Below are 26,928 nucleotides of genomic sequence, written 5' to 3' on the forward strand. Positions count from 1 at the left end.
ATGAATATGTTGGTCTACCTCTGGCTTCTCTGTGGTCTGAGTGCTGTTGTGACCCCTCAGAATGTCACACAACAAGCCCAAATGTTTCTGGAAGAATTTAACCAGAGGGCAGAAGATATCAGCTATGAGAGCTCCCTTGCCTCATGGAACTACAACACCAATATCACTGAGGAGACTGCCAGGAAAATGGTAAGTGCTCTGTCCTGCGGGTTTTACTGTTGTTTTAGGACTCTAACAACTACTTTCTAGTTCATTTTGATTCCACCAAGGTTGGCTGAAATTTAGGTGCTACTTCTTTGGTAGCTGTGGTTTAACTTCAGGAGGGTAGAGGGGCTTGCTTTAATGTAGCAATGTCCCGCTGGAGGCGTCTGGGCCACTACCAGCCTCTACAGCCTAGAGTTGGAGCCTGGGCTGCCCTTGCACTGCATGGGGATGGCTGGAGGCTGGACTTGTCTCCAGCCATCACCCCAACTCGCCCCAGTGAGTGGAGAGAAAAAGCGAGGGAGCACTGCATGTTCAGTCCCAAAATCTGAGACGGATGGATGGAGACGCCTTCCTCTGCTCAGGCTCCATCACCACCAGTGCCTCCCAGCACGGGGTGTCTGTGCAGGGCCCCTTTCCTCTTGGAGAGGGCACAGCCTGGAGGGGATAGTCTTCCCAGGGCTTGGGCTAGGTGCTGCCCTGTGGTACAAGGGGAGGAGATTCGAATCTTGTGCCCGTGTGAGCTCAAGTGTCCCACTTTCCATAAGACTGAACTAACACTGAGCTTTTTACTGACACGGACAATACTCTCTCCTCTTTGTGACTGAAATTGCTTAACATCTCACTGAATATGCAAACATTTTCTGAATGTAGGCATTCTGTTAAATGCTTGCTGATGGCTTTATATAGTGGTCCACACCCATTACCCAGTGGGGGACCTTTCTCCCCAACCCCCATCACTCTTTTCATAGTCAGGGCTGTTGGTAGACTGCCTGGAGGTATCACACTGGGAAAAATGAAATGAGATCATGGATTTCCAAATGCCAGCAGTGGAGTTTGCAGTACAGTGGTCTAGTGCGTTGGTTTGAAAGTCAATTTCTATCTGCAGGAAAGACTCAGCATTTGTCCTTACGCCACCTTGCAACACAGTTTGCCCTGCTTCTCAACGCCAACCTCTAGCTATACCAGCTGACAGGGTCTCTAGGCAAGTGTCATGTTTATCAAGAGCAGTCAGCCGTGACCTGGCTGGTTACTGATACTGCCATGCCTCAGCCTATCTTCTCGTAACCTTGGAGCTTTTCAAAATGAATAAAAACACCTTGAATTTTGTAGCAGTGTGTATTTTACAGTTAACTCAAGTTCTAGGGAAAAACAATTTGGAGCATAAAATGAAGCTGAACTTCATGACGAGTCCTACATCGACTTCTGCATAATGGTTTAAGTCTTCCACTTTGTGCTCTTATAGCTTAATTAAAACATGGTTTAATTATCATATTTCTTAATTAAAGCAAGGAGACTGGTTGCTGGAAGAAATCCTAATGACTAATCATTGTCAATCTGGAATGTTTTCCAAGGCACCAGGTACTTAAACTGTAATGTTTCCAAACATGTAAAATGAAAGCCCCATATAGCACTTTCAGCATTAATGAGATGGTAATAAAATATAAGAGGAGATACCAGCAATAAGAACCAATTAGTTCAGTGCTCAGAGAGAATGTTTTCCCTTGCTTGATCTCTTCAGTAGCTCTGCTAATAAACCCACTGTTTCCCCTCCTCCCTTTCTGCTGGAGGAGCAGAGTTAATGAATACTGTCCCTTCTGGCTCCTTCCCATCTATTTTCCTTGTAAATTAGGCCACAAACCCCATAACTATCCCTTTGACTTATCAACTAGTTTCTCTAATTGGGGAAAAATCAGACAGTAAGCTAACTTCTTTTTCCCTTGGCTTTCGCAGACAAATAGCCCCCTCTTCTGCCCCGCTGCTCCTAAGGCATCTCTCCATCCCTGCTCAGGACAAAGAGTTCAGAAACAGATTTACGCAGTGATGTCCTTCCTCTGGGTGCTTATCAAGGTCTCACCCACTGAGATTTGCAAACTACTGAGCGATGGCAGAGCTGTTGCTCTGCTCCCGTGAAGGGGGAGAGTTTGGAAACCCTCCCGGGGATGGCTTTCCTCCTGCAGAGGGGCTGCATGGACAGGGGAGATGGGACTGCCAAGGGCTTATGTCTGCCACTGACTAAAGCAGGTGCAGTGAGTCCATCATGCACAGGGCTGGACACCGCCCTGGCCAAAGTGTTGGCCTCACCATGTGTTTGCACAGGGGTGAAGTGTGCCTGGAAGGACTCTTCAGGCACAATATGACATGTGTGTTTCCTGATGCCTCAGCAGGGAGGGACAGGTATTACAGGTGATCTCTTCACAACCTGAGAAGCTCTGGCATGAACACAATTAATTAAACTGTCCCAAGGCCCAGGTTAATTAGTACTGTTCTTGTTGCCATTTTTGATGGGTGTTGATGTGCTAAACTGTGTACAAGCACATTAAAAAAAGGTGAATAAGAATAAGACAGTCCCAAATCCAATTAATGTTCTTATGGTGCTACTCTGTGCACTGAAATTTGGGAGTTTCACACGTCATAGTGTAATTGCAACGGTGGTAAAAGAAATCTCATGCAAAACATTCTGGTTTTGCATGGCCAATTTAGGCATCTGTTCAGAGCCTCCTATGCCCAAGTGGAATCTTTTATTTACCAAAACTTCAGGAAAAGGTGATATTTGCGTAATGAGAAGACTCGGTGTCAATATCTTGGCTGCTGTCTGTCACTGCTGCTGAAGCAGAAGTCGGGAATGACATCATCCGAGTCACAGACCTCTTGTGCCCTGACTTGTATCTGGTTTCTGTTAGGCACAGGTGGGCGAAGGAAAGCACTAAGGGAAGAACACGTGGCGATTTAAGGTAGAAGGGAACACTGCTAGGTGATGCTGGATCGATTATAACAAGCATGGTGTGAAGAGGCAGTCCTGCTTTTTGCTATTTCCAAAGAAAAGTGGTTATCTGGATGTGTGAATGAAACAAAGCCAAAAAGTTCTCCAGCTGTTTCATTGTGCAGTGCAAGCACTCAACCCACAATCCACAGGTGGTTTCCACAAATGAAGTCTCCCTAGAACTAATGATTTTGCCCACCGAGTACATCAGGCTACTGCACTGTTTTGGCAGAGTAATTCATGATTTGTGTGAACCCCTTTCAGAACGAGGCGAATGCCAAGTGGTCCGCATTTTACGATGAGGCCTCTAGGAACGCCAGCAACTTCCCATTAGCCAGCATCCAGGATGCTCTCATCAGGCTCCAGATGCAGACTCTCCAGGACAGAGGATCATCTGTGCTGTCATCAGAAAAATATAGCAGAGTAAGTTGCTGAACGTAGCTCTTTTTTTTTGCCGGGTGAGTTGAGCTGCTTCCCACAACACCCCTGAGGGAGGGTGCAGTGCCCGTCTCAGGATGATGCTGTGTCCCAGCATTGGTGTGGAGCGTGTACCTGTACAAGGTGATCGCAACAGTTTGAAACTGGAGGGTGTGTCTGGCTTAGGAAGCTGATTTCCATTCAAGTCAGCAGTTCTTCATGTAATCCATGCAATGAATTTCCAGCGCACACACGCCTCAGATTTGCCCTTGCACGAATGGCCAGATTAGTCATAAGAGGACTTACCTGTGCTAAGTGCTTGGCTAAGTCCAGATGTAGGGCAATAAGCAGAAAATGATGGGTGAAGGGGCATTCAATGAGTCAAAAAGGTGGAGGCAGAGGAAAGTCTGTCTTTCTCTGCACATTGCATTATTGAACTATGAAAAAGAGATGTTTCTATGCAGCGGGCACCCTGGGATGCCTGAAACTGGGGAGGATTGGTGACCTCCTTCCAGAGAAAGCTGCTGAAGGCCAGTAGAATTTAGCAAGATGCATAACAAGATTTGACCTTTCCGCTGGCAAGTTCATGTAAAAGGCATGTATACAGGTAACGACTATATGTGGAATTGGAGTGAGCAGCTATGCAGACTCAAAAGGGATTTATAACTAGGTGCTTGAGGTTAAATTAGTTTCCTTTTGCTGGAGAGCAAATTGAAACATACCATTGAGTTAGAGGATCATATAGGATCCCACATTTTTTCTGCTAAGATCAGCGGTGTTAACTACCATGCAAGAAAAGTAGTGGACTGGCTGGACTTCCTGTCTGATCCAAATAAGATGTGTCTCTGGAAAGATAGATTACCTTGGTGGGAATGCTGACAGTTCCTACAAACTTATATTTATTTTAGAGCACAGCAGTGCACTGATGGTAATGCTGTCTCTGTTGAGGAGGTATTTTCTTCAGTATCCTCCCTGTTTAGACACTTGCAGTTTCCTAGATAAATGACCTTTGGGGCTGGAATTGTTGATTCTTGCTTGAAAAGCGACTTTTTGTGCAGTCTGATGAGATTCCATAGGAATATTTAAATATTCTTCACTGTTACAAAAATTTCCCTGGGTGCCCATTTATTTTAATGCTGACAGAGATAAACTTAGAGCAAGTCATTAACTACCCCTCCCACTGACAGCTCTACATAGCTCTGATTTAAAGCTTTAAATGAGAAATAACATAATTCTAAAGGAAAAGCTTAAAGTGATGCATGTTTTTCTTGAGGTATGAAAATCTGAAAACATAAAAAAAAAATAAAACAGAGCTATGTAGCATAGCTTTTGAGATAGCACTGAATGATTTCAGATGCATTTGGCCTTCAGCTGACCCAAGACATGAGCCATAACTTCTCTGTAATGGAGTATAAGCAGATCTATGCAATCAGTGTGATATAACGTTAAAAACCACACACAGTGGTCAGCCTGGCAGCATTTGCAGAAGGTGCCCTTTTTACTACCATTCAAAACCATGCTACCTGGAAAGTTTAGGTGGGTCCACGCTTACGGAAGCGCGTTGCTAAACGTTACTGTTTTATTGCTGCTGTATATTAATAACTCTCTTGTGAGAGTCTGTGCTCATTAAATCCAGAGCTCTGGATTTATCTGACTGCATATTAAGGACCTGTGGATTACGTCATTTATTTGAGAGATTATCTGTCTTTTCCAGCTAGGTCCTGGTTCAGTAATGCATTTAGGCAAATTCTTTCATTAATCTCTACTGAGCTTAAACATATGCTTAAATGTTAAAGCTGGTGGGTAAAGTGTTGAATGGAGCTCTTAAGGAATTAGCATAATTGGCTGTTATTTTGCACAAAGTGGGTTTCTAACGGGCTATCTCACATCTAACTTGCAGCTGAGCACTGTGCTAAGTACAATGAGTACCATCTACAGCACCGGGACCGTCTGTAGAATCGACAACCCATCTGAGTGTTTGGTGCTAGAGCCAGGTACGGCTGCCCCTACTATACCCTTTACACCAAAGGTTTGAAAAGAAAAAGCCCAAGGGTGGCTCTGGACTGCAAGAGAACAAGCTGTAGTTTCAGTAGATATATCGTGCTATCTAAAGCTTAGTCATTATTTAACTACATCTTGCAGTTCAGGGACCTCGAGCAGGCCTGCTGCCCACAAGACATACTGTCTCCTACTTGTAGTAGATAAAATTTAGAAAGGGCTGCTCAGCTTGTGTGACAGCCTGCCTGTCAGCTGGGGTTTGCCTATGTCACAGAAAATCTATTTTTTTCTCCTGTCATCAAAGCCTTGTTGGACTCAATGTTGCATTGAGGCCAGTCTCAAGAACAATACCAACTTAAGGGGAACTAATTCAGAGAGAGCATTTAAGGGACTCGTGATCTGTTCCATGTCTCTGAAAGAGAAGCAGAGGAAAACCTGCTTCAGAAAAGGATGCAAAAAAAAAAAAAAAAGGGATATTTCAGTTATTTCAGTATATCAAACATAGTGTTTTCTTCTTAGTTCATGAAATTTCTTTTGCTTTGGTTCATTTGCCTGCTGTTAAAGAAAAATAAAAGAGATTCTGCTTTTTCAAGGCCTAGTACTTATTTTTTTTTTATTCTGACAGGTCTGGACACTATTATGGCGAACAGCACTGATTATCATGAGAGGCTGTGGGCTTGGGAAGGCTGGAGAGCTGCTGTTGGCAAGATGATGAGACCATTATATGAAGAGTATGTTGAACTTAAAAATGAGGTTGCAAAGCTTAATAGTAAGTCATGATTATTTTTTTCTTTTTTTTCTAGCTTGCAGAAACTAAGGAACATACTGCAGCCTTGCACAATTTGCACCGGAGTTCAAAACCCATAGTTTTTTTAAACACTGATGAGCAGCACTTTGTGCATAATTTGCTCTTGGTGTGCACATCGCAAAGTGAGAGGCAGTGCAGACAGGTGCCAATGACTAGACCAGAGGTATGTCACCAGCCTGGAACAAAAGGAGGATGTCTTTGTTGGCACCTTCTCAAATACCATAATGTATCAGCGCCCTTCATTACATATTGTCTTACCCAGAACTGCACTGCTTGTGACTTACGGGCAAGCACACTCATTTTAAACAATTTCTGAATGCTACTGAGTCTTGGCAATGCCTCCTCTTTTCTGTCGGCCTTAACCTTCTTGCACCAGCCACAAGCGGTGGTGCATTTATAAGCATTATGCCGTAACTGGAATGATCAGATTTGGTAGACCTGGGCCAGCAGATGCAGCTAGGTGCTTAAAAAGGATTTTGCACTAAGGGAAGTGTGCTTCCAGCCAGAGATCTCCATGAAAATCATTGGGAATTGTCTTTTCAAGGAACAATGGCAGGAGGCTACTAATTTTCTTTGGGAGTCTTCTAAAACATCTTTTGAAGTAGCTACATCTTTGTCTCTTGGCCAAACTGCACCTATATCACCTACTTTCCTATGCTTCTTGATTTGTGAAAATTGTCAAGCTGAAGCTAGACACCAGGAAAAAGAAAATATAGTCCAAATAGTTAGATAGGAAAAAAACAATTATTAAGAAGTGGTCATTATGACCTTCCTCTATACCAGTAAGGAAGAGACCTCAGCTCGGAGGTTCTACTCCAGGCTTGGTGGAGCTTAGTGGACTGTAAGACTTAGTGGAACTGGGAGCTGAATTTCAGTCCTGGTGTCTACACCTGCCCTGGCAGTTTTGTTGCTGGAGGAGGGGGCCAATATTCAATGTCCACCAGCACATACCTTCTGTAAGAACACCTTAGCATCCAGCCTGAGCCCAGGCTGCCCTACCTCATGCCCGCAGGAGCTCCAGTCAGGAGTGACGTTTTCCTTTGATCTTCATCTCCTGCTGTAGTGACCCTAATTAGCAGATAACCATGACTCCAATTTCCGCATTTCTTGGAAATGTCCTATACCTGCGTGTCCGTGGGACAGAGCCTCGGGGGAGTGCGCTCCTCCTCCTCAGACCCAGAACATATCATGATTTATCACTTTGCTTTGGTGGGAAGGCTGTGGGTCCGAACAGGGTCAACAGGGAGCTGCATTGCCCTGCAGCCCTGAGCAGTGCCACGTGCTGTGTCTTGATGTGATGTGTCCATGCTTAACAGATTATTCTGACTATGGAGATTACTGGAGAGCAAATTATGAAGCAGACTATCCAGAAGAATACAAATACAGCCGGGACCAACTGATCGAAGATGTGGAGAAGACATTTGAGCAGGTAGAGGCAGGAAAAAGCTCCCACCTGCACCACAGAGTTGAGTTTTGTGATGGTGGGCTCACGTGTTGATGCTGTGAAGGAAGATGAGACCTTCTCTAAACTGGCTTATCTCAGTCTACATGGGTTTAACAGACATTGAGGGACATACATGACATTTTTACCTCTGCAGCCACTGAAGGAGCAGCTTGGTCCTCTCAGGCTGCACTGTGCTAAAGGCTGGGAAAGAGGAAGGTCTGCAGATCCATGTCTCTCCTCCAGGTAGGGCGCATAGGAGGAAGTATGTTTCCTGTGAGGTAGATGGCATCCTTGATATTCCACATCTACGGTCAGCAATACTCCCTGCTTTGTACCTAAGCAGGACTTCTTGGGCTAGAATCTGTACTTGGCACATGAGCCCAGAGGTGAGGGCAAAGCTCAGCTGCAGGCTTGAGGTGCACTTAACCTGCTGAGACAATTAATCAGAGTCACCTTTGAGGCTCTCTGTTTAGGAGTGACAAGGAGGATAAAGAAAAAATAATTTGTTTCTTTCTCTTCCTCTGCCTCCAGATAAAGCCTTTGTACCAGCAGCTGCATGCCTACGTGAGATACCAGCTGGAGCAGGTCTACGGCTCCAAGCTCATCAGCTCCACGGGATGCCTCCCTGCTCATTTGCTGGGTATGTCAACATGGCCAGGTCACACAAGCATGACTTTGTACACAGGGCGGTCGCCTTCGAGGTGCATAGGAAGAGAGTAATCCGTCTGTTTGATCAGGATATTAATAAACAGGTTACAGATCAGAGAAGGGGAGAGAAGAAATGGAGAAGGAGTCCCTGGAAGAGATGACGTGTGCTTAGCAGCTGAGACAGGTAGGGAAGGCAGGTGTCCTTATTCTCCCTGGAGCTGGTGGCACCCAGCTCAAAACTCCAGCACTGGGCTGGGACATTTTCCTGCTTGCTGCAGCACTTGTCTTCCTTAGAGGTGAGAGTTTCAGAGAGACTTTTTGTTTTTTCCTTTTAAATCTTATCCTAAGCTCCCACATTTCATGACTTTGCTTTCAAAGTATGCAACATCAAGCTACTGTAGCTTGTACATGAACACGACAGCAGCAATCACGTGGACTAACAATATGAGCATTCAGTTTTGAATAGACCTTTAGGAAGGTGATCCATCAGTCCTGAAACTGTACTGTACAAGAATAGCTGATCTTGGGGAATAAAAGGATCTTTGGTCTTAGTTTGACTGACCTATGCGTGACTTCCCAGAATTGCACACCTCCATATCTGGATCAGAGCTGTTTAGATGTATAGGAGTGTCTATTTATGACACTGCATAATTTATAAAACTCTCTGGCACTTTTGAACAATAGATAATCAATCATTTAAAGTATTGCTATGTGTGTCTCTTTTTTGAAGGTGATATGTGGGGTAGATTCTGGACAAATCTCTATGCCTTGACCGTTCCCTATCCAGCCAAACCAAACATTGATGTAACTTCTGCAATGGTTCAAAAGGTACAGCATGCCTGCATGCAATATGCATTATGTAACAAATCTAGATGGTACAAAAATTACACACCACATGTCAGCTACTCTCTAGCAAACCATAGCTGCCCTAAGGCAGTCACACTGCCAGGAAAGCATTGCCTTCCCTTAGCTGTTCTCCTCTCTTTCTCCTCCATCCTCTTTGACTGGCTTAATCTTGGCTCCAAGCCTATTGACCTCAAGACACCTATCCATTATATTTTTTGTACATATAAATATTTGAGGACTCATGGAGTTGGCTGGTATCAAATATGACCTTTGCCAGCCGTTACCATAGTAGTTTATTAGATAATTGCATAGCCATTACCATCCTGATTAAATGGTTTGTATATCGCAGGGTTTTTTTGCCAGTCTTGTTTATTTGGATACAGCTAGGAAACTGCAATGCTGCCTGTTATCTTTTGATAACTGCATAGCACCATAAGGTCTGTGTTTGTGATCTGTAGGGCTAACAGCCATCACAGCACCTTTACTGGACCGAGAACATGGGTGAAGATAACTCTCTATGAGCTTGCCTAAGCTTCACCCCTTTTACAAAATAAAATAAAAGGTCATTGGTGGAATTTGATTTTTGAAATGAGGTTATTCACCTGAAATCTGTCCTCCTCTCATGGGGAGCACTCTATGCAAATGTTATGCTGGCAAGTGAAGGAGTAGCTAAATTTGATTCATAAGCAGTTTGCGCAAGCCTGCATTAATCTCATTCCTATTTTAAAGTACTGACCTCCTTTTAATCTTAAATTTGTGTATAATGAGGTACCACTGTGACAAGGGAAGCATTACTTACAGAACCTTAGGGAAAAGGCTGGACTCATCTTTGTCGGTGGCTCTACCCAATTTAGGATTCCCATGTAACTGTGCTGTCTGCCACTTAAATCTCTGTGAAAACTCAGTCCAGTAAATGCAGTGCTCCTGCCGTGTAGAATAATAAAACTGCTGAATGATTTTTGAAAATATTCTGGACATTAACATGCGGTTACAATCTGATAAGCAACTCCTCTAGATACATTTGCGAGGTTTTATGGTTCTGGTCAAGAGGTCCGCTCCTGCTCATCTGCTGTGAATGTAGCTCCACTCCCTCGAACAAGTTGTCCCCAGCTGAAGTTGTTGGAGGGTCAGATCCCAGATCTGACGTGCTACTGATAGGAACACCGTTTTTATCTCCTCTGCCTTATCTTTTACTGAGGGCTTCTCTGGTCTGGGCCATGTGCTCTCTGCTGAATCTCTCTGAGTGCAGAAACCTCTTCTGTTTGTGGGGAAACACTTAATTCCAGTTCCCAGCAGAATTTACAGAAGTGCTGAAGGCAGACACTGTCATCTCACTCTCAGTAAGACAGGTGCTGATCTGAGGTTGCTGGGAGATTAACATGAAGTCAGCTGCCCTGCTTTAAGCCAGCGGTCGGGAACAGGTTCTGTGCAGAAGCAGTGGTTAATAGTGGCGTTGTCTGTTTCAGAACTGGGATGCAATAAGAATATTCAAAGCCGCTGAGGCTTTCTTCACCTCCATTGGCCTCTACGAAATGACCGAGGGCTTCTGGAATAACTCCATGCTCACAGAGCCAACTGACAATAGGAAGGTTGTCTGTCATCCTACGGCATGGGATCTGGGGAAAAATGACTACAGGTAGTGCAATTAGTGTGACCACTTTTTATACCATCTCCTAGAACATTCATATTTTCACTAAAGGTTCAACATGCTGGTTTAAGTTGTAATTATTCTGCAGTTATTATTTTTTTCTGGCTGATAAGAGGGCAAAGGAAGACGAGAGCAGGGACTGTAAACAGTTCTGTGTAACTTTTTCTGTGAAGACTTAAGGACTACTCTCGAATTTAAGCAGAGAAGTGAATATTATTTATATGAATTAGAGAAATAATGACTATGTCCTAGGGCTTTAAGAACGAGCACAAATGCAAGTGCTTGTGGATACCAGCGGGATTGGTGGACACCTGCACGTTCTGCAGCAATGGCACAGGTCCCTGAGCAGCAAGTGAAAACCTCCTGAGACCCCACCGGCAATCTTTAGCAGATATATCAGAAGTGGTAGGCAAACTTCTGGACTTTCACAAAAATCCATCAATCTCTTCCATATTTCGGAAAGGAGAGGGACAGCAAGTCAGCAAGTTCTCACACAATTAAGTCTCCTGGGGTAAATTCTATCCCGTCTTTCAGTCCCTGCAGTCCACAGCAGAACTCTGGTGAAAGCTGCCAGCCTCACACCTCACACCTCATCAGTCTGGGGAAGGTGAAAGGAAACCTTACTTGGAAGAAATTCCTTTATTAAATAGTACCTGCATGAGGATGAAGTAACAGGATTCATCGACACACCATTTTTTTTACACTACTATCTGCTTAAGTGTGGTGGTAGGTACTCACTCCAGCGCACACAGTGAGTTTATCGCCAAGTTTCAGGGAGCAGCTGCTTCTCACAAAACACCAATTTTCTCTTAGTCCCAGCACAATTTCAAGGTGGCTGAAAGTCCTTTACCAAGTTCCCCTCCAAGCCTTACTCCTGCGGGAGGAACTGCATCCCGTGCTGGGATGTAGCTTCTCGGGTTTTGCTCCAGACGTTGGCAAGCTCTGGAGGCTGCTTTGCCCTGTGGCTGCAGCAGGCAGGGCTTGGGAAGCAGCTGGCTGGACCACCATCTCTCTAACCACAAATACTTTGCTATGGCACACAGGATCAAGATGTGCACCGAAGTGACCATGGATGACTTCCTGACCGCGCACCACGAGATGGGCCACATTGAGTACGACATGGCATACTCTGAGCAGCCCTACCTGCTAAGAGACGGCGCCAACGAGGGCTTCCATGAAGCAGTAGGTGAAATTATGTCGCTTTCTGCAGCCACTCCTCAGCACTTGAAATCTCTTGACCTCCTAGAGTCAACTTTCCAAGATGATGAAGGTAAATAAATTTATAGATATTGTATACTTAAGTGAAAACACTTGCAGGCCTTACTTTGCGGCAGAAGATCGTGTCTGCAAGCCGAGTGAGTAACCGAGAGGCTTCTGAAAATCCTACCCCACCAACTTACCAGAAATACTTCTTTTCTCCCATATCACATCATGAAGCAAGGAAGACCACTTTATAGTGCCACTACATAATTTAGAAACAAATAGCTAGCACTGCATTACCTTCAGTACCAAACAACTCATCCCAAAATCTTCATAGTTCATTTGGGTGAGCCTGTAATAGTCTTGTCATTTTCTGTTGTGTGAATCTGTATATAGCTCTACCAAGGTATATATTTAGCGGTTCAAATGAAACTGAAGCCTTGAGATTTATATCTCCCATTTAAGTGAATATTGAGTGGACAACCTAGGAGCCTCATTAAAATGTGGTTGTCTGGCTTCTCTGAGTATTATCTTATAAAGATGAAGATGTTCCAAAGTTCTCAACTCAAAATTTCCCAGAGCCTGGGAAGGTTTTCAGAGGAGGATAATGACATGGAAATGCCAAAGAATTACATTATTTAAGCAGTCGAGGGAAAAGAGATAGAGAGACAAAACTGTATACAATACTTAGTGATCTTTCCTCATGTTTTTTTCAGTAGTATTCTTCCTTCCACTTTTCCTTAGTGAAAATCTGTAATTCAAGGCAGATGTAAGTATTAGCTGTAAAAAGAAGCAACTTTAGCTGTCTAATCAGATACTAATTGCTACCGTAACCATTAACTAAACTACTTCTCTCTTCAGAAACTGAAATCAACTTTCTGCTCAAACAAGCGCTAACGATTGTTGCAACAATGCCTTTTACTTACATGCTGGAGAAGTGGAGGTGGATGATGTTTAACGGTGAGATTACAAAGCAGGAATGGACGAAGCGATGGTGGGAGATGAAGTAAGTTTGAGAAACAAGGAGGATTTTTTGCAAATGATCCTGCAAAATCATCGCTTCCTAGTTACTCAACATACTGAGGTGCCTATGCCCCCCATAGTGCAGGGTCTTTCTCTCTACAAAACCCATAGAGTGCCAGGTAGAAACACCCAACGTGGTGTAGACAAGGTCTCACAAGCCATATATCCCCATTGGCACTGCGTTCAGCCCTGGGTAGTTGATCCTGCCTCTTGGCAGACTTTCTTCTCATTTCTAGTGTCAGCTTCTCTGATAAAGACAGCCCATGACCTTTGCATGAGATGTTCCGGATCGCAGAATCAACACTGCTGTCGCCCTGACGCATGCCTCAAGACATCTTCATCGCTTAAGTACAGCCTTTCCCTAAGTTTCATTGGACATATGCTCTGGTTTGCTCCCTACCTCCTTAAGAGAAGTGGAAAGCAGAGTTTATCATACTTGCCAGCCTCAGAAGCATCCAGATCTCAGCCTACCCAAAGCACACTTCTCTGCTTTGTGTTTCCTCCCCATTCTAGAGTGGTTTTCGAGGCAAATTGTCTGGAAGACTCCAGATTGAGTCTTTCCTCCTTTATATATTAGGATATCACCTTTCTCCATCAAGAAAATACATTTCCTTGGCAAGTAACATCCAGAACAATCCAGCCTTTTCAGATTATCCCCACCAGCCAATCTATTTTCCCTGGAGCTCAAGATTAAAAGCGATTTGATTCAGACTGGAATCTGTCATTTCCTGGAGTGGTTAACATGAGGACAGAAAAATACAAAGAAACCAAACAAGCCCCACACTGAAAATGGAGTCTGCACTCTAACACGAACACAAACAGTGAGCCTCCATCAGCAAACAAAATCCGTAATAAAACTTGATATAAGTAAGCCTCCTGACCCACAGTAAAATTCAGTCAACTTCAATTTATTCAAAAGTAGCAGAGATGTCAGAGAAATGGAGAATGACAAATTGTTCAGGGAAGCTTATCACATCTGTTGTAGAGGCACTGTGAAGCTCTCTGCTGGAACAAGACCTTGAAATACAGATTTATGGAAAATATTTCCATGTAAGCTTATTACCATTTTCAGAAATTAGGGCATGGGTTTGTTTCCATACAGCTGCTCAGGAAATATGCTCTCAGGAGAGGAAAACAAAGAGAAACCTCATCTCCAGCCCAGTGGCACAGCAGGCCATGCACCTTTTGGGTCACTCAACCTCTGCATGCCGTTACCCAGGAATGGGCCAGGGCATGAGGTGTGTGTGAAGCTCATGTCTTGTAGATTATTTCACACCGCTAATTACTCCCTGCACACCCCGCTATCATACACATCCCTTCCTTGCACCATCAGTTTCAAAGCAGCTGCTTCTCTGTGATCTCCAGCTGTGGAGCAGTACTTATTTGGGGTTACTGGGAGTTGTATGTACTTGTGTTTGGAAGCGAGAGAGGTGCCCATGTGTAGGAGACAACACATAGGAAGAGCAGGGTCAGATTGTTTTTTCTGACAATCTATTAATGGAAATCCTGTGTTTTTCCTTCATCCGCAGGAGAGAAATAGTTGGCGTTGTCGAACCCGTCCCTCATGATGAAACCTATTGTGACCCTGCCACACTGTTCCATGTGGCCAATGATTATTCATTCATAAGGTAGCTCCATCTTTGCTCAGTGTTTAGTTCATGATTCACATTTTGGGTACACAAGCAGCCCTGGCTACCTAAAACATCTGCTGGAGAGCCTCAGGACACAATCTTATTTTATTTAAAGTCCTGACTGAAGGGCGCTGATTTCAGTGATAGTTTTTCTGTGGACATCACTGGCTGCTCCATAGCAATCTCTGAGTAGCCAGGAGGCTGCTGAGCTTCTTGTTGACCAGAAGAGCTTTGTCCTGCCATCAAACCAGCTGGACAACATCTGTGTGAGGTGCTTGCCTCTTGGGGACACTGTGTGTGTTATACTGCTGTCACTTGGGCTGTACACACACAGCCCTGAAGCAACTAGCTCTGGACGTCCCTCCATGTCTCAACCACCTTATTTTAGAGGGCTAAGACAAACTAGAAAGTTAAAAGAGAGCCTTAAAATCCTTACTCACTCTGGGTTTATGTGGCAGCAAACAGGTTTGGGGCTCTTCTGCTGCATTTGATCTTGACATTTTGTTAAATCTGCATTAGCACAGCCTATACATATCAACTGGCCTCCCTCCCTGCCGTGCAGCCTCTGAAGCAGGAGCACTGATTGACACAGCAGGGGTTTCCAAAGGCTCAGAAGTTTCCTTGCCAGATGACTAACAAAATCTGTGCCTTCCTTCTCCTTGCCCTTCCTTTAGGTATTACACCCGGACCATCTATCAGTTCCAGTTTCAGGAGGCACTTTGCAAGGCAGCTAACCATACTGGCCCTCTTCATACGTGTGACATTACCAACTCTACAGCAGCTGGTGAGAATTTGAGGTAACAAAGCAAATTTCTCACACGTAATAAATAGCAAGGTCTAATTTGTCCTTGAAAGCTTCTGGAGACAGTGAGGTCACACCAAGAATGAATTTAGCCTGAAAATTTAGCATATGTCTACCCAGTTTATTTTGATGAGTTGACTAAAGTTGTATCAGCTGAGGTTCTAAATATCAAAGCTTTTATTGCCTGTTAATGAGAAAATAATTTATTTTTATTAATAGAAGTGATGAGAGGAAGGAGGGAATTCAGAAGCAAAAAAGAAAACTTTGGTACAATCGCAGATTGTTTTGCTAGATGTCTAGGGGGAACAGGACAATAACATATATTACCTCTTCTTCCACATACACAGACAATTGCTTGAATTAGGCAGATCCAAGCCCTGGACTCAAGCACTGGAAAGCATAACAGGAGAGAAATACATGAATGCAACACCCTTGCTCCACTACTTCGAACCTCTGTATGAGTGGCTGCAAAACAACAATTCTGGCAGATACATTGGTTGGAATACAGACTGGACTCCATGTACGTACAGCTTGTGGGTGAATTAAAGATGCTCGTTAGCCCTCACAACCCTTGACCAGCAAAGTCCATCTGTCTTGTAGCTGATGAAGGCTCTTCTCCCTGTGGAAGCAAGGTTATGGGAAATACACACCAACCAGTTAAGTTTTATTTATAGGAAGGCAGACTGGCTTCCTCATGGCCAAAGCTGGATGAGTCAGCACACATGAGTTTTGTCACAGCCTCACCCAGTTTTCAGAAATGGATTTTCTTTTCAATTTCATAGTCACAGCACTAAGAGTATGAAATGGTGATGCAGAGGGAAGAAAGGCTAGAGGCTTGGACTTGTGTGGTGCTTGCCTGAGAGCGGTGTGCTTGTTCTGCAGGGCTAGGAGCCACCGGTCCTGGGAGCCAGAGGACCCTGAGCTGGGGGCATAGGAGCAAATCGGTACAGAAGAATTACTATTGTTTTGTTTGCTGTCACATGCTAGTCAATGAAGGGAGCTCAAGAGGAGGAAAAGACGGTGGAAAAATACATTTTTGAGCCTGTTGAACCAGCCAGGTCATATACCTGTAAAATTGTCAGTGCTGGAGAGCACTGTAACAGTGCTGTGCCAGTCTTTAATGGTGGGATTCACCTAGCCAGGCACCAACATATGCATCTGAGCTGCTCATGCTCTGTGGAGAGAAAGAGGCAGTTCCTTTGGGAGATGTCTAAAGAAGACCAGAAGACTATAATCTAAATGTTCTCTCTCTTTCTATCTACTACAAAGTCAGATGTGGGTGGCTGACGGTTAAGATGCGGATGTTTGCAACAGAGGTGGCTGAAGGGAAACAAGATCCATCCCACCAAGCTGGCCAGAGAGAGCAAGGGAACCTGTTAGGAAACTCCAGCCATCCCAGCATTTCCCAGGGACTAACTTTCTGCCATTGCAGCTCTGACACGGCCCTTGTTTCTTTTTAAACCAGATTCTGACAACGCCATCAAAGTGCGCATCAGCCTGAAATCAGCACTGGGGGACCAGGCGGTAAGTGTGTCTGCCCTGTGATGCTCTTTGTATTGTTCCGGCAATAGAGATGTGCTAATGGCTCTCAGAGAGTAAGGCAGGGTGTAGCTGATTTTTGTGTCTGAAGAGTGCCATCGGCTCAGGTGAAGGGCTATCACATAAAATATGTCTCCTTGGAGTTTGTGGTCAAGACTGCCTCTACAATTACTGGAGGAACCTCTCCAGGGAGTGATCCCACCCATTTTAAGACAGACACCTCAGCTAGATGAGTTGAGTTATTCTCTGGAGCTACTGATCATGTTTTACCTGCTGCAGGACAGGCCTGGAGGGCTAGCATAGGGGCACCTGTGTGCCTGAAAATAGCTATATTTATCCCAGCTGTGCTGTGTCTAAATAAGGCCTCTACCCACACATTCCTCCTGATTTCCATTATCATGGCAATGATGCCTGCCTTCAGAAGTTGTTATTAGAGCAGCTACTTCACATTTAAATGTGGGGCTAAAGCAGATGCATTGAATCCCACCCTCTATTCTCAAATTCTCTTAGTTTCACACTGAAACACTGCTGACAGCATTCTTTTGTAGATTTTTGCTTGCCTGTTTGCTGTAGTCCTTCCAGGCCCTGATATATTCGGCTGCCTCCCTGCCCTCCAACTCTCATGCAGAGACAGCTTTGTTATTAAGATTGTGGGGGGTCGTGCAGCTGCTTCTGTTTCAGACAAGGAGAAGGGCTGTCATTCCCAAGAGCTTGTCTACTTCCCCCGGTTATACCAGCTGGTTCAATAAAATGTATTACAGAAACCGAAAAAACTCATCAAAGCCAAAGATGGCTTTTAAGATTTTCAACAGAGCATTGGCTTAGCCCATCTTTTTAACCCAGACACCCAGCTGAAAATTTGCTCCTTATTCTCCCTGTGCCTCTTTATGCTAATCTCAGGGAGGCAGCGTAGAAGGCTGAAGAGCAGACACTTCATTCCTGTTAATAGCCATTTTCACCTTGCAGAATATTAGTAATTTTCCAAGAATGAGTATGTCATCAGGCAGGTCATTTAGACCTGCGCACTGGAGCCTATTGGACTAGCAAGGACAATACTGTGGGCTCATTTTTCATATGAATTGATGCTCTCGCTTCTATCACTGTCTCCCATGCAAGCCCCACTGGAGTTTTACTGCTTCCTAGACTGCTGAGTTGAGTTAGAGACAATTCAAAACTGACATCAACAGCATGAAAAGGTTTCATATTACAACACATTTATTAGTCATTATGGTTAATGTTTAGCTTAACACTATTTTTATGCCTGCCTTTTGCCATCATAGCCTTTTGTTGTGCAATTGAGCAGCTGTAAAACAATCTCATATAGATTACTTAATTTGAATTATTGTGTGGATGGTAGCTTCCTAAGCTCTGAAGAGCAAGTCATACGTTTTCCTCTCCAAACCAGTCCGCGTCACCAACTTGCAAGAAACCTTTTCCATCCAGTAGCTTTCTGCCTCCCCACAAATTTCCCTTACGATGAGCTCCTGGGGACAGGACTCTGAATGCTGGTATGCCAGCAGTGGGTAATGGTACATGCATGAACTGGCATAGAGAAAAGGCAGGGGGAACCTCAGGCAGGAATCCCAGCCCAGTGACACAGAACAATTCAATTTGGCTGTTTTTCGCAGCTCACAGCGCACAGAAGCCAGGAACCCAGTACAACTGTTTGTTTAAGATGTATTTTGAGCTGCTCTGCACCATCAGGACAGCAGAAAGCATTCTGAGTATGCCAGCAAATCTTTTTGTATATCTTTTCTTTAGCTTTGGATAGAGTGGGAAGGGAAAGACCCCTCCTCTTCTGCAGAGGGAGCTTAATTGGAGGGAGGCAGTGAGGCAGCAGCAGCACACACAGGCAGTCCCGTGCCTCTCAGCCATGTACCCTGACTTTACCAGCAGGGAAGATTCAATAGCCCAAAGTTCTGGCAAATTAAGCATCCAGACTCATGGGTGGGCTTATACCAGCTGTGCCAGAGCATGTGCTGACACAATTACCCTACTAATTGTTTTCAGGCTGATAAGATTAAAGCTGAAGCCGTAGCAAGGCTGGATCACCAGTGTCACTGGTGAGTGAAACACCCACAGCTTTGCTTCAGCTGGGGCTTTATGAAACCACCCTTCCAAGGGAAACTGCTACAAGACCCCTGCTGGATCACTTGGGGTCTGTCTTGTTTAAAATAAAGGGTTCCAGGAGCGTCAATCCTCTGACCACCCCTTGAAAATGGGACCCCTCTTCAAACATTAATTTGAAATTCCCTGCTAGGTCAATGTCATAGATGTGATTACATTGTAAAAGGCTGGCACATGAGATGGTGTTAGGAAATGGGAGAGCTGTCACCCTGCAGGCATTTTGATGTATTTTACAATGGAATATCCTTTTTTGAGCTAGAGGCCAAACTTACACTGTCTTTCAAGTCACATGTGGGATCTTGGAGGGAACACGCTGTAATAGAGCAGAGGAGCTTGGCAAAGTTCATTTTGCTCCGAAAGACAAAACAGCCTCTGTAACCAACAGCGAGCAGCAAGGTAGGTTTCTGAGATGCCTAGGGAAGGCATGTGAGCAGTCATTACTCAAATACTGATCAGAAGCCTGATAGATGCTTCCCATCTTCACAGCCTGTAGTGGTATTTATAAAGGCACTTGAGAGGCATAGTGACAATTAAAATACATTAGACTTGAAAAGACAAAATATACGCTGCAAAAACAAATAAATGATGAAGAAGCTAAGATGCTAAGTACAGAGTGCAGCAGTAGAGGAATAAAGCTCAATCCGCTCCTGGTTTAAAAAAAAAAAAAAAAGAAAAGCAGCACTGCAGAGCCTAAAGATGTGGGGGATAAATGAAAAATTGAGAAACCCTCCATGATAGCATCGTAGGCTGTGACGGTGAATGCTGCCACGCAATAGCGGTGGCAACAAGAAGTTCTTCAGCACGGTCCTTCGCCTGCTGTCCCGCAAGCAGGAGAAAGCTGGAGGCATTTGCCCAGGCAAAGGTGACCCACGGCTTCAGCCTTTGTGAGCGGGAGCAGCCAGAGCTGGCACAGCCCCTGCCCTCCGCCCGCCACTGGGATCAGGCTGGGGCTGCTCGGCTAGCTGGGGCTTTGGGTCACCCCCTGTTTTCAGGGGCCTGATCCTGCACGGACTGACAACAGTGGGCTCTTCCTTCTCTTTCCTCCCATGTAGTTGTCTCTCTTCATTTCATACCTTTAAAATCTTTGTCAGCGACATGGACGGTGGGATCGAGTGCACCCTCAGCAAGTTTGCAGATGACACCAAGTTGTGTGGTGGTGTGGACACGCTGGAGGGAAGGGATGCCATCCAGAGGTACCTTGACAGGCTGGAGAGGTGGGCCTGTGAGAACCTCATGAAGTTCAACAAGGCCAAGTGCAAGGTCCTGCATGTGGTTTGGGGCAATCCCAAGCACAAGTATAGACTGGGCAGAGAATGGACTGAGAGCAGCACGGAGGAAAAGAACTTGGGAGTGATGGTCGAAGAAAAGCTCAACATGAGCTGGCAATGTGCGCTTGCAGCCCAGAAAGCCAACTGTGTCCTGGGCTGCATCAAAAGGAGCGTGGCCAGCAGGTTGAGGGAAGTGATTCTGCCCCTCTACTCTGCTCTCGTGAAGTTCCACTTGGAATATTGCATTCAGCTCTGGAGTCCCCAACACAAGAAGGACGTGAAACTGCTGGAATGAGTCCAGAGGAGGGCCACAAAGGTGATCTGAGGGCTGGAGCACCTCTGCTATGAAGACAGGCTGAGAGAGTTGGGCTTATTCAGTCTGGAGAAGAGAAGGCTCCGGGGTGATCTTATAGCAGCTTTCCAGTACTTAAAAGGGGCCTACAGGAAAGCTGGAGAGGGACTTTTTACAAGGGTATATAGTGATAAGACAAGGGGCAATGGCTTTAAACTGAAAGAGGGCAGATTTAGATCAGAGGTAAGGAAGAAATTTTTTACAATGAGGGAGGCGAGGCACTGGAACAGGTTGCCCAGAGAAGTTGTAGATGCCCAATCCCTGGAAGTGTTCAAGGCCAGGTTGGATGAGGCTTTAAGCAACCTGACCTAGTGGAAGATGTCCCTGCTTGTGGCAAGGGGGTTGGAATTAGATGATCTTTGAGGTCCCTTCCAACCCTAACCATTCTATGATTCTATGATTCTACACCAGCGTCAAGAGGAGGACAGGGTTGAAAAATGTAGCTGAGTTTTCTAAAACCTGTTACAACAGAGCTGCCTTCTACTGCACCTTCCCGAACGACCCCTCGAGAAAGTCAGGAGCTGTGTGAAACTGTCACTGACAGCATAGTGTATAGGCATTCCTGCTCAGGTGTCACAAATGCAACCAAATCTAGGCCTTCAGGGCATAAAAAAGATTACCACAGAGTTCAGACAGGAATTTTCCCTTTGTGCACACATGGAGTTGCACAACAGACCAGGCTGTGTTATCGGGTGTTTTTTGCCCCCTGTATAGCTGTCAGTTTCTGCCCCAGAGAAGCTATTTTTGGCTTCCTCTGCAAATAACTTTGGGCTCATGAGGCAGGCTGGGAGGAACCTGCACATAGGCAGTGCATCCTTTATATCACCTACTTGTTCTCCAGGGAAAAACAACAAATATTTGACTGCTGCTGCAGAAATACTGATGCAAAGAGTTTTTTACCAAAACAAAGCAAATCCCAAACAAAGATCTTATCTCTTAAAGTGAATAAATGAGCCATCTTCACACAACAACTCTACCACAAAAATTTCTTTTCCTTAAAGGAACAGGTCTGCAAATAAAATTATGTGATTAAAACAATATCTAAATTATGAAATCTTTAGACTAAAACCAGAATGCACAATATTTAGTAGGATAATGTTGCTCCTGCTGTCTTTGCTCCTGTAAGGCAGGGGGATGGGCTGGGACTGCAGCATCTTCAGCAGCCCCATGTAAATGTACCAGAAATTGCAGAGGGACAGCATGATGCGGTGCCTGGCACGAGGATGCCTGCTTGGTTATTCTCCTGCAGAGCGCCCAGATTAACAGAGCTAAAGGGTTTGAGTAGGTTCCTGAAATTCTATCACGGCACAAATAAATAATACTGAAGTGCATGCCAAGTGTTACGATTGCTATTTCTTTTTAGAATGATTTCTCAGTGCCAGATAACTTGCTGTCTCTGATGAATTTCTCTTGTGCTGTTTTTGCAGTATGAATGGAATGAAAACGAACTCTTCTTGTTCAAGTCATCCATTGCCTATGCCATGAGAAAATACTTTGCAGAGAAGCAACAGGAAGTTGACTTCCAGTGAGTGGCTTGCTTAATTGTGCTGGCTACGTCTATACAGCTTCTGGTTCACTAGCGGCATGAATTGATGGAATTAATTGTGCATTCTGTCAAATGTGAGGTGATAGCAAACAATGTCAAACATCAACTGGTTGTAAAAGGCAAGATACCAGCTTGGTTACATGCGGTCTTTTCACTCAGGAGTCTGAAGTTTAGGAGTAGTCTGATAAAGTTAGGTAACTTCAGTAGATGCAGAAAGCATTGTTCCCCACAGCTTAATCAGTGGTGGAAGTGAGCCTTGAGAATTTGTGCCTGACACCTATATAGGAATATCAGGGAAGACACATTGACTAGAAAAAAAATTTCAAAAAATGTATGTGTATGATACTGAATATCCAAGAGGTTTTGGGCCAAGGAAAGATAAACTTGTTGATTATAAAGCACTGGAATTCTGTGCAGACTTACTAATCTTATCTAGGTTCACTTACAAACATAAAATCTATCATCTGAAATTGATTGTGGTAAGAAAAGTAACCCTTTTTATTAGGTCTCTTTTCAGAAGGTATCTGCGTAAGCTATTTGATGTTACTTTATAGAACATCAGTCATGTAAAGCCTAGGATCTACTCCCGGCAGAATGTAAGAAGGATTTTTTTTTTTTAACTTGGTACTTCATACTTCATTCATTCATGAGACCTACCCCAAATACTCTCTGTTCTGCAGCTGATTATGTGATTTGGAAAATTATGCCAAGGGTTGTCTTAGGTACAGAGTAGACTCTTTCCATCTAAAGTTAAGAATTATCACATAGAAAAAGGAAATTGTGTCAGGAAAATTGGTTTCACTTCTCAGTTGAGGTCACTAGGAAGCATTCACTCACCATTAACTAACCCCCTGGCATTGACAATCAAACACAACTGTTTACTTGCCCGAATTTAAAGCTAATGTCATCTCAACAACGAAAAAAACATTTCTCTTCTGTTCCTCCTTCAGGGTAACAGACATTCATGTGTGGCAACAGACACAAAGGATCTCCTTCTACCTTGCTGTCAGCATGCCAAGTAATATCAGTGATATTGTGCCCAAAGCTGACTTGGAAAATGCCATCAGGTAAGATTTTACTCTCAGGGTAAAAAAAATCCAAAACCAGGTGAAAAGGTGGAAGGGAAAACAGTGCTGAAGTCAGCTGAGGCAGAAAGGGTGAAAAGTCAGTCAGTTCTGCAGTTAGCATGGAAATAGTGGGATGAGTGAAACTGTTATGATGGAAAGAAAACAGTTCATCTCTCTGATGGTGTCTTGGACAACAGCCAATGTAAAATGCTTCAGGGGTCTTGTAAAACTGCCATGACACACCTAATTGCATCATACCTTGCCAGGAAATATCATTGCTCAAACTTTAACAGGAACTATCTTATATTCTGAAATACAAGGCACAGTAGTGGTGTGTGCATACACACGTGTTTTCTTCCTCTCATTAGTGAAGATTCAGTGCAAGAACTATTATATAGCAGGGATTCCAGAATAATGATGTATTAGAAAGATGGCCAGATGTATTTGATCATACAGAAAATAAAAGGTTGGGGCAGTATCGTGGTTTTTGGACTGAGGGTCGAGACAAAAACCGAGAGGGAGCACGCAGCAACCATGGTCCCGGGCAAACCATGACTCAGGCTTTTTTTCTTGAAATAAAACAATTTATTAACAGTTACTTAAGAAGAGACAAAAGGGAATGAAACCGGTTACTCGAGAGGAGAAAAGAGAAAACAAGGCCAGATTTTAAAACAACACCTCCCCACCCCCCTTTCCTTTTGTTCCTGGCTCTACCTCCCCCCCCCAGGGGCGCAGGGAGACAGGGAATGGGGGAGTGCAGGTCAGTTCATCCATGTTGTTAACTGCCGCTCCTTTCTTAAAGGAGGAGGAGTCCTTACACCATTTTTCCCTTGATTCGGTGGATCCCCTACTCACGAGGAAAAAAATCCCCAAACTTTTCCAGCGTAAGTCCTGCCCGCAGGATTGCAATCCTTCCCCATGGACTGCACCAGTTCGGGCTTTACCAGTCTCGGCCTCTTAGGGAGCTGCTGCCACTCGCGTTGGCGTGGGTCGTCCCACGGACTCGAGATGCCTCCACGACCTCGTCGTGCATTCCCTGCCCATTATTAACAGTACCTCATCGTGTATTCCCTGCTCCACGACCTCTCCTGGGCTCAGGCATCTCTTCCCCGACGTGGGTTTCTCCACGGACCACGAGCGTGTCTCTGCTCCGCCGAGTACCTGGCTGCCGGGGGGCCGCCTGCCATCTTCACACTGATTTGCAAGGGAAAACTTCAGCTCCAGTACACCTCCTCCTGCTCCATCTTGACTGACCTGGTCATTGTGGTTGTTTTCTCTTAGATCTTAATCCTCTCTGGGGGAGCTCGGCCCAGCGGGCACCCCAGGAGCGAGGTGCTTCCCAAGTCTCCCATGCGGCTCCCCCGGCGCCATCTTGAGCACGTGGCGCCGGCCCGGGCCTGAGCGGCCGCCCAGCCGGGAGCCGGGAGCGAGGGCAGCGCCCTCCTGCCCTCTCCTCGTTCCTGGGCAAAAAGACCCTTTCCCATCCCTTTGTCTCAACTTGAATAGGGCAATTCGCAGAGGCGCCGATTTGGCTCAACCCCCCCCCCCCCCCCCGAGGGGGATGGGACTCAGATCTGGTGGCACAGGGAGCAAATCCCCTCTCCTGCCACCAGAACACCCCCCCACATCAAACTATCACAAGCAGGAGCTAGTTTCCACTTACGGGACGATGAAGAGCTCTTTCACAGCACAGTATGACACCACTGTAAGTCATCACTGTAAAAATGATAAGTAAAACTGCAACTCTGCAGATGGTCATGGTTAATTTACAATGGGAAATGAAGAGGACACAAATCTAAAAGCTGCAGCAACATGAGATGGGGTTGAAAAAGCAGCTAGAGAAGTTGGTGAACCAAAGGAGAAGAGTATGGCTATGAAAGTCACTGTCCGGTTAGTGCTCAAGAGCAGAAGCAGAAGTTCAGGGAAAAATGAGACACAGAAAACACACAAGGGAAAGGATTTTTAGGGCAGTGAAAAACATAAGAATTGAAACTATGGAAGACCATAGAGGGGAAACAGGTAAGAAGACAAAGCTGTGTTTTATTTTGTCACATATCCAAGAAACTTAAAAGATAGCCAAGAAACTTAGGGTAAAGAGAATGAGGGGCAAAACGCAAATACAGAGGGAAATCAGAAGGCTGTCTGCCTCATTTGATAAATGTTAGAACTAAGTTTAAAAGTTCATATTGTGTCTGAACCTGTCAGTTAAGCTGCGACAGGTTTAGCGCTTAAGTTATTGTGGTTGTCACTACTACCCCATGCCAGAAGAAATAGGGGTTTACCAGTATCTTCTGTGCAGCCTTTTCAGCTGAGCAGTTCAGGATAACCTTGGCACACTGGACATTTATAAAACAACTGAAAACTGTTTATTTCCTTTCAATAAATGTGCAAAACTCTTTGAATTTGCTCTTAATGACAGGTTGTCTCGCGGACGAATCAATGAGGCTTTTGGACTGGATGATAACACGCTGGAGTTTGTGGGCATACTTCCAACCCTGGCTGCACCTTATGAACCGCCAGTCACCATCTGGTTAATTATATTTGGAGTGATCATGACCCTGGTTGTCATTGGAGTTATTGTCTTGATCATCACTGGGCTGAGAAATCGCAAAAAGTGAGTAACATTTTTGATATTATGATGACTAGGGACCACTAGGAGACGTCCCGATGATTGAAGCATCAAGGTGCTCACAAATAGGCTGCCAACTCTAACTGAAGCAAGCTAAGGAATTAAAGTTTATTATCCCCCTCTCATCCACAGTGATGGCTAAATGTTCAGCTCCCTGCCTTTCAGTGCATGGCAGCTTTGGCAGCTTAGTGCAATTTCCCCATCATCATCAGTTTACCCAAGGCAACTGGGCACTGTTGCCTCAGGGAGCTGTGGCGTGGCCAGGCTTCTGCCAACCCCATTACAAGTTGGATGGAGTGACCTACTGGGTACACAGTGCCTTCTCCAATAGCAGAGTTGCTCACATTCATCAGCACCTGCAGTTTTCAATAATCTTGTTGGAGGTTGTCTAGTGATGTCCTTTTCCTTAAATATTATTGCATTAACAGCAATACTTAGCTATAGGGTTGATTTTGCTGTGTCTCTCCATTAATGGGGCTTCTAAGAACGTAGTAAGTTTACTACAGTTCCCCTTAAAACCAACACAACTACTTTTATAGAAATATTACCAGTTAAGAACAGTATTATTTACAGTAGGGGATTCTGGGGATCCAGAAGGACTTGAACAGAACAGGGGCATCTAACATAAAATGAATTTTCGTTACAGGAGAGCAAGAAAAAGTGGGAGTGAAGCAGGATCAAACTGTGAAGAGGTGAACCCTTATGCTGAAGAGGGAAAAAGTAACATGGGTTTTGAGCCATCTGAAGAGACACAAACAGTATTTTAGAAGATGTGAGTACACTAAGGGTTTCTGAGTTTCATCATTTCACTTTTAACAATAGTGCCTAGCATGGACCAAAACACTACAAATGTCATCAAACATAATATCTTCTGGTTGACCATTAATCTACTGGTTCATAGAAAACAGCAACTAAGCTTACTGTTTATGTGGTAACTAGAAAACGTACAAAAATGGAAAATATATATGTC

The 26,928-nt window shown here is 44.6% G+C and overlaps 1 protein-coding gene across 1 annotated transcript; it reads left to right on the forward strand.

The window, feature by feature from the left end:
* On the forward strand, positions 1-26,725 carry ACE2 (angiotensin converting enzyme 2). Its single transcript, XM_086609239.1, has 18 exons — positions 1-189; positions 3,230-3,388; positions 5,283-5,376; positions 6,006-6,149; positions 7,505-7,617; positions 8,164-8,272; positions 9,011-9,108; positions 10,593-10,762; positions 11,818-12,044; positions 12,836-12,980; positions 14,527-14,625; positions 15,303-15,425; positions 15,778-15,950; positions 16,896-16,954; positions 22,144-22,241; positions 23,213-23,329; positions 25,749-25,943; positions 26,605-26,725. The coding sequence occupies exons 1-18, from the start codon at positions 1-3 to the stop codon at positions 26,723-26,725; spliced, it is 2,433 nt and encodes an 810-aa protein (XP_086465365.1).
* The last annotated feature ends 203 nt before the right edge of the window (positions 26,726-26,928 follow it).

This window comes from Tauraco erythrolophus, chromosome 1, assembly GCF_009769465.1.
Source record: "Tauraco erythrolophus isolate bTauEry1 chromosome 1, bTauEry1.pri, whole genome shotgun sequence".
Lineage (NCBI taxonomy): Eukaryota > Metazoa > Chordata > Aves > Musophagiformes > Musophagidae > Tauraco > Tauraco erythrolophus.

What these genes read in the sequence shown, in the direction of transcription:
- ACE2 (XM_086609239.1), top strand. Translation starts at nt 1, where the DNA reads ATGAATATGTTGGTCTACCTCTGGCTTCTCTGTGGTCTGAGTGCTGTT. An exon ending in GTGTTTGGTGCTAGAGCCAG is followed by an intron (nt 5,377 to 6,005) that starts GTACGGCTGCCC and finishes TTATTCTGACAG; the next exon opens with GTCTGGACACTATTATGGCG. An exon ending in CTGGGGAAAAATGACTACAG is followed by an intron (nt 10,763 to 11,817) that starts GTAGTGCAATTA and finishes TATGGCACACAG; the next exon opens with GATCAAGATGTGCACCGAAG.